The sequence below is a fragment of the Tamandua tetradactyla genome, chromosome 19, assembly GCF_023851605.1.
Source record: "Tamandua tetradactyla isolate mTamTet1 chromosome 19, mTamTet1.pri, whole genome shotgun sequence".
In the NCBI taxonomy this organism is placed as follows: domain Eukaryota; kingdom Metazoa; phylum Chordata; class Mammalia; order Pilosa; family Myrmecophagidae; genus Tamandua; species Tamandua tetradactyla.
Window position 1 is genome coordinate 336,584 of NC_135345.1, and position 15,001 is coordinate 351,584.

Below are 15,001 nucleotides of genomic sequence, written 5' to 3' on the forward strand. Positions count from 1 at the left end.
TTTTAATCTAAGAACTTGAAAATGATGATTCAGTTACAGACAGACTGTTGAGAGCTGAAGTAACAGTCCCAAAACTCAGCTATGGCGTATCCCCAAGAGCTAGCTGCAGGCAGCAGATGCCTGGCCGGGAGCCCCTGTGCTGGCCCAGAGGGTCCTGGGGGATGGAGGGACCGTGCCAGCCTCCACACCTCTTCTGCAGCAGGAAGCCGTGCTGCAGCGCTGCACGCATGGTAGTGCCGGGGGTGCTCGGGCCAGCACCGCCATGCCGCCACAGCCAGCCCTTGCCCTACTCCAGGCAGCTCATTTGTCCAGGCCCAGGGCAGAGGGACTTGTGGGGAGAGGGTAGGAGGGACAAAACGAGCTGGCAGAGGGAGAGGGAAGAGAGAGGGGTGCTTTCGTTCCCTGGGCTGCTCAAGCAAATGCCATGCCATGGGCCAGCTTGAACAGTGGGATTTTTGCACACATGGATTTGAGGCCAAGGTCATCAATTTGAGGGCGGTGCTTCCCCCTGACCAAGGTGTCCCTGTCCTCAACCCGGCATGAGTGGTCTCTCCTGGCCCCTCCCTTCTCTACAACCCAGTGGTGTTCAGCCTCAGGCTGAGCCTCTGGCTTTCCCTGTATCTGAACTTCCTTCTCTTAAGGGGCTCCAGGAATAGCAGGAAGACTCGCCCTAACTGAAGCAGCTTCGCTGGAGGTCCTAGAACATTATTGCAGGGGTACATCAGTTCAGACCACCACACTCCACCCTCTCGACTCCGTAAAGAGGTGTTCTTTCCATATGCAAAATATATTCACCCCATCACAATATCCCGAAAGCCTTAAGTCATTTTGGAAAAGAATGCTCAGTACAAAGCCTCATCAGAATCCGTTCTGGTGTGTCTGTCCTGGGCCCAGTTCCTCTCGCCCTATGAGACCCAGAGGCGAGTCATCAGCTCCCGATAGACCATGGAGGGGCAGGCGTACGATAAAAGGAGAAATTGGAAGGAAAACTGAGGTTCCTGACCCCAAAGAATTCTGAAATTTGTCAGAACAAATTTTATTAGATTCTAAGGTCTGAGAGTCGATTGTGGACCCATGCTTTGTCCTCTGGGCCTGATGGAGTGACAGACACACACACACCCACACCAAGCCCTGGGGTGCCAGCTCTCCTCCCACCCCCTCCAAGCACAGGGAAGATCTGCTTTTTCCACGCATGGAGTGGCCCAGTCTCCTGGCCTCAGGGGCGTCCTCTGTCCAGGCCTTGGCCCCATGTCCTGCCCTCGAAGCCACTCTTTCTTCAACAGTCCCTTCTGTCCCTGTTAGTCCAGGTTGGCAGTGGCTCTGCTCATACAAATACATCAAAAAAAAACTTTAAGCTTTGCATATAGTCCACAGGGGTCCAAACCATCAGATGACAGAACTTCCCACAGATCCCTCCTGGATACCCACGTTTCCAGCCCGATGCACACTGGGATGGCAGGCTGACCCCAAATTCAGCTAAACCCTCAGGGTAGCCCTTGCTTTCCAGAAGCTCAGGGGTCCCTGACAGCCGCTTCTGGCCCTCAGCTCGGAACACTCTGTCTGGATAGGCTCAGAATTTTCCTAACCATCGATTTCTGGTGTCTTTGTGCCCAGGAGTTCAGTTCTCAGCTTATCCCTTTCCTTTCTCATTCCACTCTAAGCTGCAAGGAGAAACCAGGCTACAATTTCCACATTTAGCTCAGAAACCTCACCTAAAAACCCAGGTTCATGGCTTGCATGCTCTGCTTCTATTTGGCATCAGAACTCAGTTTCACTCAGTCCTCAGCCACGTGAAACCAAGGCTCCAGTGTGAGTGCGCCTTCCTCACTGCTGCCTCAGGCCTCGTCAGACGTGCCTTCGCGTCCACATTTCACCACCAGCCTCTTCAGGGCAGCCCAGGCCTCTCTGCCCAGCTCTGCACAACTCTTCCTGTCTCTGTCCACGACCCAAACCCAAAACCTTCTCCAGTCTGGCAGCGCCCCACTCTCCTCCCAAAATCCGTCTTAGCTCCTAGGCTGCGTAAGCGAGTACCATGAAATAGGTTGTTTGTTTTTCTGTTGTACATACAGCTCCAGACTATCACAGAGGGAGAGAGTAAGGGAGGGGAGAGGACAGACAAATGGAGGAAGGGAGAGGGGAGAGGACAGACAGGAGGAGGGGAGGGTGGGGAAGGGGAGTGAGGTTGGAGAGCGTGGTCAGCACCTGGCCCTCAGCCCTGAGCACCGGGGACTTTTTTGTGTGGTGGTGACCTGGGCCACAGCTCGGCCTCTGTACACCTGGCCACACCTCCCACGGGGCAGGAGTGTCCTGGGGAGTTGCTGAAAATGGGTGGCTATTGTCCAGCTCTCTTCAACTGCACCGCATTGCTTTCTTACCCTTTTATTATGAGTCAGTGTTTTGCCGTCTCTTTTTCTGCCTGTCCTATGAAGAAGCCAGCTGCCTGTGGTCTTTGTCTTACAGAAGGCACCGCTACTGCTGCATTACAGGCCCAAGATGGACTTGCTGTGAGCAGCCAGAGGGGCCCTGGGGACAGCAGCAGGACTTTGGCAGGCTCCAGGCCAGCAGGACCCTTCTCTCAGCCGCTGCGCCCGAGACTGCCCGGGGTCGTGTGGACCAGATTTCTGAATAGAGAATATTTATAGCCTTTTGTACGAGAGAATTCCCAACTCCACGAGGCACTACCAGCACCACGTTTACAGATGAAAACACTTCACAGCTTCCCACAGCCGAGCGGCCTCGTCCCTCCTGGAGGGTGGCGCGTCTGGGAGAGGTCGCCTTTCTGACGCACGCAGCTTTGCTCATTTTCCAGGTCTTGAAAATCTTAATTCGTTTCAGTTTAGTTTATGAATTAGGTTTCGTGTAAGCCTCAAAAATACTTAGACTTTTATTGAATCCTCCTAAGTTATTGAAAAATTCCTTTTTTCATGGTGAATGATATTTATGTTGCCTTTGACTTCCTGAAGACTTAGAAAACATAAAAATTTAACTTAAAAGTATACCAAAAGAAGTTCCTGTCCCTGTTATGATTTAAACATGGTATTTAATTTCCACGTTGTAAAATATAACAAAGAGCATCTCCCCTTTTTCCATGGTTCCTGGGCCATGCTGTGGCCCTGGCCGGAGGGAGAGGCCCCTTCACTGCAGGGCCCGCTGCCCACCACGGGACCACTGGGTTCATGTTCCCCGGCCCGGAGATGGTTTTGCCAACTTAGCAGTGGTTTACAGAACAGTTTTTGTTTTTAAAAATCACCGTTGTTATTAAAAGGGTATAAATTGTTCAATTTCCTGTTTATTCATTCCCAGTTTCATCTTGCAGAAGAATGGTGGCGATGCTTCCTTCAGAGCCTGGCCCAGCAGGGGCTGTGCCTGGGAAGGTGCTACCAGGCTGAGCTGGGGTGAGGTTTTGGTAGGACCTGGCAAGTTTACCACACACACACCCCCACCTGCACCCCCAGGCCCAGGGCTGGATCCCGGCCTCATTCCCACATTCCACAGTGAGAGGCAGTGGGGACCTGGGTCCCAGGCGCTCCGGCTGTAGGGAGAGCGTGCACGGAGGGCTGGCCAGGCAGGTCAGTGACAGGGAGATTCGTTCCTGGTCTTAGACCTGCTCTGGCTGCCTCGTAACCTGAAACCACCAGTCGCAGTCTGTTTGCACTTTGTTACCCCTCTCTACCCCCGAATGTTAGTATTTTTGTCAATTTAGAGAATAAACCATTTGCCCGCACATAAACGTTAGTTCCTTTAAATCAGCAACTTGGGCTGCATCCAGGCGAAGGCGAGGAGGAAGGGCCCATCTTCTGAGTGGGTCCTCTGCACCCCTGCACCCCTGTACCTGTGCACCCCTGCACCTCTGCACTGGGTGGCCTATGTCTGTCACGGTGAGAGGTTGGATGGCCCTTTCTGCTCATCCTCAGCGTCCACACCCGCTGGCCCAAGTCTCTGGCCTCGTGGGACTGGGCTCTCCCACGGCTTGGCTCTCCAGTGGTGGCCCCAAGAGCCAGGCTTTACAGGAAGCATTTGCTTCGGTGACTACGATTTTTTCTTGTGTTTGTTTTGAAAGTTATGTTTGGGCTCATCAACATTCAATTTTGTTTGTTTCTTCTGCTTCCTATTTCTTATACATAAAATGCTGGAAGCAGCCATTATTGAGACCTAATTTTAATTTTGAGAAAAGGATCCAAATTAATCCAAGCCTAGTGATTTTACTAAAAGTTCTTTTTACAACCTAAAAACAAGTCCTTTGACAGAGTTGGTCAAAATTCACATTTTTAAAGCCTATTAATTCCCAATATTGCTTGAGTTCTTCAGTTTCCTGAGCTTGCTATTCATCCAAATCATTTTTTAGAGTTACTATACAAGGGTTTAACGAGTAGATGTATATGAGTAAATATTACCTGTCTACCTCAAAATATGCATACTGCTGAAGCATTCTGTAAAACCATGTATTATCACAATGCAGTTCTGAGTGCAGCACGAGAATTGAGGTCTTTTCCTGTATGCGGGAGCTGAGGGAGGTTACCAGTGTGGGCATCCAAATACAAATAAGATGAACTCTTGACAGCTGAGATGAAACTTTATGTTGCTATAGTATTTGCATAATATATATTTGTAACTTTGTAGCTCTCTTTGAAATCACTTGAACTTGCTATGGTGCTAAGCTGATACCTTTAAATATAGAGAGAGGCTGAGAAGTTGGAACTGGGGTCACCATCTCCAGCTGTTCACTGGTCCTTGTGGAATTCTGCTTTTGTAATTTTGTTACCCTGACAAAACCTCAGCAGCAAAAGTACCTATTTTTCTAAAATTTGATCATGTCAGACTGCCTTCACCACGAGACGATTTCCTTGGGGAGCCAGTGCCTCTGGGCTGAGCTCTTTCGCCTCACGAGTCTGGGGGTGGGGTCCATAAACCTCACTGTCAGCGGGCAGCTTCCAGGTGGGAGGGTTTCATTTCTGTTTCGCTTTCATTTACCATCAAAAGGCTAAATTTTATTTTTCTCCAGCATCAAATCTGGGGCCAATTAGTGATTGGACCCTTATCTTTTTTTTTAATGGATGGAGTTACTGTGAAGTAGTTTTCACAATTCTTTGTGCTGGTAAAGCAGAAGCTGTTTGTCAACCTCACCCCAGCAACTTCAGCAGCGGTGGACAAATGGCCCAGCATACAGGCTCGTTAGCCAGTTTTCATGAAAATAAAAAATGCAGATAGAATATATAATATTGAATTTAAGATTTGGGGGGGTTAAAAAAGAAAACTTAACTTTATAAAATTATTTATTCTATTTTAAGCCTTCTATCCTATTTTCCCATCCGATCACTTGGTGTCAGTGGCCCAGCTTTATTTACAGGCATATAAAATGAAATTGTGAGATGTTTTGCAAGCTTCTTCTTTACTTTGAGTAGCTTTTAATTTGTATGTTTTGTTTTATATGGATGAAGAGCATTTTTATGCTTTTGTGCAATAGGTTCAAACATGCATATATTAGACGTTTAAATTGTAATGTAGCATCTATCCTGCTAAATGGAAGAGAAAGAGAACGGAGGTGGAGTTTAAAAAGATACGTGCATCAGCTATTTGGTTTTTCCTTCTTCATTGTTGTTATTACAAGAATACTGTGATCGGGATTGTGCATACATGTATGTGTGCAAGAACTGCCTGTCAGCATGATGTCCAAGTAAGCGACTGGCTAAGCAGTCACAGTGTCCAGGCCCAGGGTCCCCGCCGGGAGGATGGGCCTGTGTCACCCAGGCTGCAGGTGAGACACTGCCGCTGACCACACAGGCTGCTGAGCCTTTCAGTACACCAGGCCCTGACCCTGCTAGTGGCGTGCGTGGCCTTTGGAGGCTCACTGGGATTGTCTTCTAAAAGGGGTACGTAGGATGGTCTTTTACAGTGATTTGAAATATATCATTGGATTAAATGTTCTAGGAACAAGCCAACTGATTTATACATTGTATATGAATATTTGATATGTTCTCAAAACATGAGACATACATTTCATGCAGACAGTTAAATTCACAAAAAATCCACATTTCTGTATTTCCTCAGGAAATTATTGAAGCTCTACCACATCACGTGTGACCTTAATGTGATAAACCAGTGCATTTCTTGGCCTTGGTATTTAAATAAACCAAGTAAATGAATTGCAATGAGTAGATTAGAAGTATTGCCTGTAAGGAGAAAATGAAGTGGACGCCACTGGGGTACTGTGGCAGAGGCTGCAGGAGCTGCCATCTGCTCTGTCACCACCACATGTTATTCACTGCAGCCAAGAGTGTATTTGAAGAACAAACTAAAGTTTGAATGTCACCTAAAATGTATGTGTAGCATTAGTGTATAAATGTCTATTCCAATAACTTAATTGGGTATACGGAAAACATTTTCTTCTCAAATTAATTTAGGATTAAGGGACAATAGTTCAACCACTAAGCCTTTATCATCAGTGTATGGCAAAATAAAGAAATGAAAGCTATCACAGTTTATGAAAATGATCTTACAGATACATATTTTTAACTGTTTAATTTGAAAGTTTACATTTTTTAATGCTTTGCGTTGGTGTGTAATTTTTGTACTATTGGTGGCTGGCTTTTGTCTAAAATCTTTTTTGGAATATTGCTTAAATGTTTTGATTTTATGATAGTGAAGCTTGTATCCAGTGTTTTGCCAATTAATATTATATGCTTGTAATAAAAGCAAAAGAAAAACAACTAGAATTCTTTCAGGCTGAAGATTCATTATCTAAAATATTTGTATGAATAAAAGAAAGATTATTTGTTCCTGCAACAGAGTGTAATGAAAGACACCATCAGTGTTGGTGTGAACCATGGGAACAGCCCACACCCTTAGCTTGGCATGTACGTGCTTGTACACGCACCCCACACATGTCCCTGCGGCTCCCCTCAGCCCTCCTTATAGGGCAGCTGCCCCCACTGCATAGACCCGCTGGTGTTTGTGAACTGTTGCCCTGTATGCGAAACTTCAGTTAAGGTCACCCAGTGTTTGTACCAGAGGTGTGGCAGAAACAGATATAAAGTTCAGGCTTGTCATCTGTTTGCTTGGAGAAAGAGAATTTCTTTCGGTTTAAACTGTCATTCGTGTAGATTAATGGACTGACAGACTGATATTCTGATTCTCAGTATTGGACAGTGAGCAAAAATGATCAATTCCACAGACTTCTGGGGAAGATGGTGGAAAAGGGAGCTGTGGTACTCAATTGTCCTCCAAAAATAGCTTGTAAATGGGCAGGAACTCTGAAACAACTGTCTTGGGCTCCAGAGGCCAGAAGAGAGCGGGAAAAAAGAAGCTGAAAACTCAGTAAAGAGTCAGGCACCCAGTGGCCACTGCCAGGCCTGTATCCCCCTTAGGGTGGGCTGCCTTGCGGTCTGGTCTCTGCTGGCTGCTGCAGAGAAAAACGTGGAAGCTGTGCTGGTTTGGAAGTATTCTGTACCCCAGAAAAGCCATGTTTAAATCCTGATCCACTCTTGTGGGAGCAACCATTTCCTATAATCCTGATTCGATACTGTAGGTAGAAACTTCTGATTAGATTATCCCATGGAGGTGTGGTGGGTCACATTGTGTGTGTGACCTTTTGACTAGATGGAAATGTGACTCCACCCATTCCAGATGGGTCTTGATTAGTTTACTGGGATTCTTCAAAAGAGGAAGCATTTTGGAGAAAGCAAGAAACGACAGAAGCCTCAGAGCCCACTGAGAGAGCAGAGGTAGATACTTGGAGAACAGTTACTTCAGAAAAGGAAGACACGGATGTTTGGAGATGCTTGGAGCCCACCAGACGTCACCATGAGATGTTAAGCAAGCCAGAACCTGGAGAAAGCTGTGGGAAACCAAAAGATGAAAGCCAGCCCTGGGGAAGCAAAGTCAGGAACCCCCACAGAAACAGACGTTGAAAGCAGCGGAAGCCAGGGGCAAGGGACCAGCAGATGCCAGCCATGTGCCTTCCCAGCTGATAGAGGGCTTCCAGATGCATTGATGTTTCTTGAGTGAGGGTAACCTCTTGTTGGTGTCTTAATTTGGACACTTTCATGGCACTAAAACTGTAAACTTATAACTTATTAAATTCCCTTTTTAAAAGCCATTCCATTTCTGGTATATCGCATCCCAGCAGCTTGCAAACTAAAACAGAAGCCTCCTCCCCAAGAGCGGTTGTAGTACAGGGGGAAGTCAGCCAAGCATAGATCACAGGTTTTGATTGGCAAATTCAGAACACTGAAATCTCAACTCTGAGCTGCTGTTTCAGCCCACTCCAGACAGGGACCATCACAGCCATTGTTCAATGAAGTGGGAGGCAGCAGAGACTCAAAGGCACAGGTTCTCTTTGGGAGCTGTAGACAAGAGGGGCCTTTCCTGACCCTCTCCCTGGGCTCTTTGGAACTGTTTGTATCTTCTTTGTGGGTCCCTGGCCCTGATTTGACTGGAAAACACTGACAGGAAAGTACTCTATGGGGTGACCCTCCTCCCAGAATTTGCCCTCCAAACAAAAACAGCTAGAGGATGTGGAAGAAGATTGTGCCAGTTTGGAAGGATTAGGCACCCTGGAAAAGCCATGATTTAATCCTGATCCTTCTTGTGGAGGCAGGCATTTCTTTTAATACCTATTCAGAACTTTATGCTGAGAGCTTGATTGGATTGTCATCAGGGTTGTGGCTCTGCACCTTCCAGGTGAGTCTTGATTAGTTTATTAGAATCCTTTTAAAGGGGAAACATTTTGGAGAGAACCACAGCAGAGCCACGAGACCCATGAGAGCCCATGCAGCCAGAAACTTTTAGAGATGAAGAAGGAAAACGTCCCTGGGGGGAGCTTCATAAAACAAAAAGCCGGTAGAGAAAGCTAGCAGACATCACCATGTTTGCATGTACCTTATCAGTTGAGAGAGAAACCTTGAATTTCATCAGCCTTTCTTGCATGAAGGTAATCTCTTGTTGGTGCCTTAATTTGGACATTTTTATAGACTTGCTTTAATTGGGACATTTTCACAGCCTTAGAACTGTAAATTAGCAATTGAATAAATTCCCCCCTTTAAAAGCTGTTCAATTTCTGTTATATCACATTCTGACAGCTAGCAAAGTAGAACAAAGAGTGAAAACAAAAAAGGAAGGAAAAAAAAAACTAGAGGCAAAAACAAAACAAAGAACAGATCGAGATTCCCAGAGAAGGACAGAGGAAAGGAAACTTTCCCCTGGGGATGAAATAGTTGCACAAATAGTGCAATCTTAAGAATTGTACTATGTATCCAGGGCAGAGATCAGATGAAGAAGAGCTGAAAAAATCTGAATAGTTAAACCTAGGATACTCTAAAATTCTAAAATAAGTTGAGCCAAATGTCAAAGAAGAGCCTTAAGGCAAAGTCAGTTAATAAAATTCTAAGCAAGTGAGGGAGACTGGCCTTCAGAAAAAAACTTTTCAAGAAAATTAGATGCCTAGATATCAGCAAAAAATTACAAGCCATACTAAGAAACAGGAAGGTATCGCCAAATTAAAAGAACAAATTAAAACTTTAGAGGAGACAGATTTTGGAACAACGAATCAAAGATGTTCAAACATCTAAATGAATTTGAGGAAATGAAGGAAATATGGAAATGGAGCTAAATGATATTAGGAATACAGTGTGTGAGCATAAAGAAAAATTTTTTTTAAGTATAAAAAGAAGTGCAACAAATTATGGAGACGAAAGACACAATAAAAGAGATTAAAAATACACTGAAAGCATACAACAGCAGATTTGAACAAGCAGAAGAAAGGATTAGTGAATTGGAAGATCTAATAGAAATAGAAATCTCAGAGAAAAGAAAGGGAGGAAATTGAACAGGGTCTCAGGAAATTGAATGGCAGCAAAAAGTGCACAAACATACATGTCATGTGTGCCCCAGAAGGAGAAGAAAAGGACAAGAGAGCAGAAAGAATATTTAATGAAATATTGGGTGAACTTTTATGAAAATCTAAATATATATTTCAAAGAAGTGCAATGTACACCAAACAGAACTAATCTAATAAACCTACTCCAAGACACATCCCTTTCAGAATTTCAAATATCAAAGACAGAAGATCCTGAAAGCAGCAAGATAAAAGTGATTCATCATATACAAGGGATTCTTATTAAGACTGTGTGCTGACTGCCCATCAGAAACCATGGAGATGAGAAGGCAGTGGTAGGATATATTTAAGTACTGAAAGAAGAAAACTGCCAGCCAAGAATTCTTTATCCTACAAAACTACCATTCAAAAATGTTCACAGATAAACAGAAATTGAGAGTTTGTCACCAACAGACTAGCCCTACAAGAAATACTAAAGGGAGTTCTGCAGGCTCAGAGGAAAAGACAAGAGAAAAAGGCTTGGAGGAGAATGTAAAAATGAAGATTTTCAGTAAGACTAACTAAAAGGGTAAAAAAGAGAGGCAAAAATAAGATATGACATATAAAAACCAAAGGATAAAATGGTTGAAATAAATACCATCTTTGCACTAATAACATTAATATCAATGAATTAAACTCCCCAATCAAAAAAGCACAGATCGGCAGAATGAATAAAAAACTATAACTCGATAGATGTGTTTGTTTGTTTGTTTTACTATAACTCTGCAAGGACACAAATATGTTGAAGGTGAACAGTTGGAAAAAGGTATTCCTTGCAAACAGTAACCAAAAACAAGAGCTGGGGTAGCTTTAATAATATTGGACAAAATAGACGTTAAATGCAAAATTGTTCTAACAGACAAAGAAGGACACTACTTATTAATAAAAGGGGCAGTCTACAAAGAGGAAATAATCACAAATATCCACCTAACCAGGGTACTCCGAAATACATAGGCAAACACCTGGCAAATCTGAAGGGAGAAACAGACATCACTATGTAATAGTTGGAGACTTTGATATATGACTCTCATCAATAGATAGAACATCTGGACAGAGGATCAATAAAGGAAACAGAACTTGAATAATCCAGTAACTGAACTGGACCTAACAGACATGTACAGAACATTGCACACCAAAAACAGCAGGATGTACATTATTCTGAAGTGCTCTTGGATCACATGTTGGGTCACAGAACAAGTCTCAATAAATTTTAAAAGATTGAAATTTTACAGAGTACTTCTTCTGACCATAGTGGAATGAGGCTAGAAATGTATAACAGATGGAAAACTGGAAAATTAACAAATATATGGAGGTTAAACTACACATTCTTAAACAATGAGTGGATCAAATAAAAAGTTGCAAGAGAAATTTAAAAATCAGTACCACAGCCGAACTTTAATTTTTAAAGGTTAAGTAATATAAAATAATCTTGTTTACCTGGCAGAAAATTTAAGGAAACTGGAGTTGGAAGGAAGGGAAAATATGAGGAAAATTATATTCTCTTATAGGCTTAAGAACATTAAATGTAAAAGAAAAGTTTATTATTAAGAAATTGATTTAACATTTGGTAGTCATTTTATTTATTTATTTTTAGTAGATGATTTACTCCATTTTACAGATATCAAGGTATTAGTTGAAACTACATGTAAACATTTTTTTCATTTACATGTGAGTGTAATATGTAGAGGAGTGTGGTAATGCCAGTCTTCCAAGTTAGGTCATGTTTGCTGGTTTTCATGTTGGAAGATTAAAGAGGCATCTCTGCTGCACCTCTTTAATTGGCTGGGAAGTAAGTATGTGTCTCTTCTGCATTATATTGTGTGTGCAATGTGTGTTTCTTCCACCACCCGTGTTACAGATGCAAAATAAGGATGCATCTCTTCTACACCAACTTTGGGTGTGAAGTAAGTGTTCGCTCTTCTATGCCAACATTTCGTGTTAAGTTAAGTGCATGTCTGGGGTCTGTGGGCCTTGGGTAGGTTCTCCACCCCCAATCCAAAATGCTGCAGGAACCTGCAGAGAGAGACAGTTCTGTGCAATGCATTAGTTGCTCAAGTAAATGACTGGTTTAATGTCCCATATATTGCGGGAAGATTGTGGACTAGGGTGCCCCCAAAACCAGATCCCCCACCAAGACAACTATTGAACTATTGGCAAGAACAGTCTAAGTCAGCTACCCTGAAACTGGAATTTAGTGGAAGACTATGCAGTATCCAGGAAGACCTGAAAAGAGCTTGTAAGTGATGTAAATATTGGTGAATTTCAGCCTCCATGAAGCAGCTACCCACAACCCCACCCCCAACCACTCCTGGCTGGCAGCAGTGGGGACTTTAACCCAGTCTCCTAGTGCAGCGTGTTGCCACCAGAGTGGGTTATAAAGACCTTGTCCTCTTTATAAAATCTGGGGAGATGGTGTGGTCTGATCATTGATCCCTGCTTTGGATCAGCTACTTCAGATTTCTCTGAGGATGCCCATTGTTCCAACACCTCAGGAAAAAGAGGCATAAGATTCTTAAATGTAGTACCTTTCTCTCTCTCTTCTCTTTACTTTCACTGCTTGGAACAAAATTAGTTTGGAAGGTCACAGACAGTGCCAGCCCTCAACAATAACAACCGCAATGTACAAACTAGAAGACACATAAGTGAGATAACTAGATTTCCAGAGTAATGACAATATTCAGAATTCCAGTTCTCAAAAAATTACAGAACACAGAGAAAAGTATGGCCTCTTTACAAGGAAAAAAGAATTTGCCAGAAACCATCCCTGAGGAAGCTTATACATTGGAAATATTAGTCAGAGACCTTAAGTCACCTTTCTAATATTTGTTCAATGGGCTAAAGGAATCCACAAACAAAGCTAAATGAAGTTAAGAAAATGTTCAGACAAAATAAAGAGAAATTATAAAAAGGGAAATATATTTTGGAACTACAAAATACAATATGGAAAGGAAAAATTCATTAGATGGGTTGAGCAGTAGATTAGAACAGGTAGAAGATAGGGTCAGCAAATGTGAAGACAAGCCAAATGGAATTATCCAGTGTGAGAGCAGTAAGGAAAAAATAATGAAATGACCTGTGGGGCACTATCAAGCATACTGTTTTAATTTGTAAGCTGTCAGAATGCAATATACCACAATTGGAATGGCTTTTTTTAAAGAATGTAATAGGTTACAAGTTTACAGTCCTAAACCCATAAAATATCCAAACTAAGACATCCAGAGAAAGTTACTGTGCCAATTTGAAGTTATTACATACCCCACAAAATCCATGTCCTCATTCAGTTTTGTTGGATGGGATCTATCTTATTATTTCCATGGAGAGGTGACCCACCCAGTTGTGGGTGGCAACTTTTGATTAGATGGTTTCCATGGAGATGTATCTCCACCCATTCAAGGTGGGGTTGCTTACTGGAGTCCTTTAAGAGGGAACATTTTGGAAAAAGCTTTAGAGCCATCAGAACCAACAACCCACACAACCAGATACCCTTGGAGATGCATTTTTTTAAAACGCCCCCAGGGAAGCCATTGAAGAAGCCTGAGAGAAAGCTAGCAGATGTCACAATGTGCTTTTCCAGCTGAGGGAGAAACCCCAAACATCTTTGGATTTCTTGAACCAAGGTATCTTTCCCTGGATGCCTTAATTTGGACATTTTCACGGCCTTAGGACTCTAAACTTGCAACTTAATAAATTCCCGTGTTTAAAAGCTATTTTTTTACTGATCTATCATTCCGGCAGCTTACAAACTAAAACAGAAACATTAATTCAAGGAATGTTGACAGGTCAGGAACACCTGTCAACTGGAAAGTCACATGGCTGGCGGTCCCTTGCTCCTGAGCTCCATAGCTGTCAGCCTCTGTTCCTGTGGGGGGTTCCTCACTTTGCTTCTCCAAGGCTGGCTTTCATCTCTTGGCTTCCCTTGGCTCTCTCCAGGTTCTGGCTTGCTTAATATCTCATCACAACATCTGCTGGGTTCCAAGCATCTCCAGACATCCGTGTCTGTTCTCCATCTGTCTGCGTCTTTGTCAACTCTGCTCTCAAGTTTCTGTCAGCTCTGAGGCTTCTTTCGTTTCTCGCTCTCTCCAAAATGTTTCCTCCTTCAAAAGGCTTCCAGTAAACTAATCAAGACCCACCTGGAATGGATGAAGTCACATCATCCAATTAAAAGGGCACACCCACAATTGGATGTGTCACAGGCTTGTGGAGATAACCCTATCAAGTTTCCAACCAACAGTGCTGAATCAGGATTAAAAGAAGCGGCTGCTCCCACAAGACTGGATCAGGATTAAAACGTGTTTTTTCTAGGGTGCATGTTATTTTCAAACTGACCCATATACCAACATGCATCATTGGAATCCCAAAAGGATGAAAGAGAAAGAGGCAGAAAAAATATTTTAAAAATAGTGATCAAAAAACCTCCCCAATCTGATGGCACACATGAATATACATACTCAGGAAACTCAAGTAACTCAGTTTAGGTAGACTCTCAGAATCTACACCAAGGTACTTGATAGTGAAATTGTCAAAATACAAAGAGAGGACTTTGAAAGCAGCAAGTGACTGGTCGCATACAAGAGATCCCCAATAAGATTAACAACACATTTCTTGTGAGAAGACATGGAGGCCAGAAAAGTGGGGTGGCATATTTAAAATCCTTAGAAAGTAAAAACTGCCAACAAAGAATTCTATATGTGGCAGAATTATCTTTCAAGAATAAAGGAGAGTGCTCGCTTTGGCAGCACATATACTAAAAAAAAAAAAAAAAAATGATACAGAGAAGATTAGCATGGCCCCTGTGCAAGGATGACATGCAAATTCATGAAGTGTTCCATATTTAAAAAAAAAAAAAAAAAGAATAAAGAAGAGAGTGCATGGGTGGTTCAGTGGTAGAATACTCACCTGCCAAGTAGGAGACTCAGGTTTGATTTCCAACCCTTGAACCCCCCACCTACCCAAAAAAAAAAAAAAAAAAAGAATGAGGGAGAGGATGACAGAGTAGAAAGTTCTGGAGTCAGTCCTTCCACCAAAACAGCTATTGAGCTATCTGAATCAGCCCCTTTGAAACCCTGGAGTCTAGGGAAACACTGCAGCAACCAGGGGGAAGCAGGAGAAAGAGGCTGGTAATTTGCAATA

At 43.2% G+C, this 15,001-nt stretch overlaps 1 protein-coding gene and 1 pseudogene across 3 annotated transcripts in view; both read left to right on the plus strand.

Annotated features, from left to right (window-relative positions):
- PCGF3 (polycomb group ring finger 3) overlaps window positions 1-5,528 on the plus strand; it is an 89,630-nt gene extending 84,102 nt beyond the window's left edge. For all 3 annotated transcript variants that reach the window (XM_077136169.1, XM_077136167.1, XM_077136168.1), the window contains one exon: window positions 2,461-5,528. In XM_077136169.1, coding sequence (XP_076992284.1) covers window positions 2,461-2,508 — 48 coding nt within the window. In that variant the 3' untranslated portion in view covers window positions 2,509-5,528. The remainder of the gene's footprint in view (window positions 1-2,460) is intronic.
- A 9,063-nt stretch (window positions 5,529-14,591) lies between these two features.
- LOC143663755 (U6 spliceosomal RNA) lies at window positions 14,592-14,706 on the plus strand (annotated as a pseudogene).
- The last annotated feature ends 295 nt before the right edge of the window (window positions 14,707-15,001 follow it).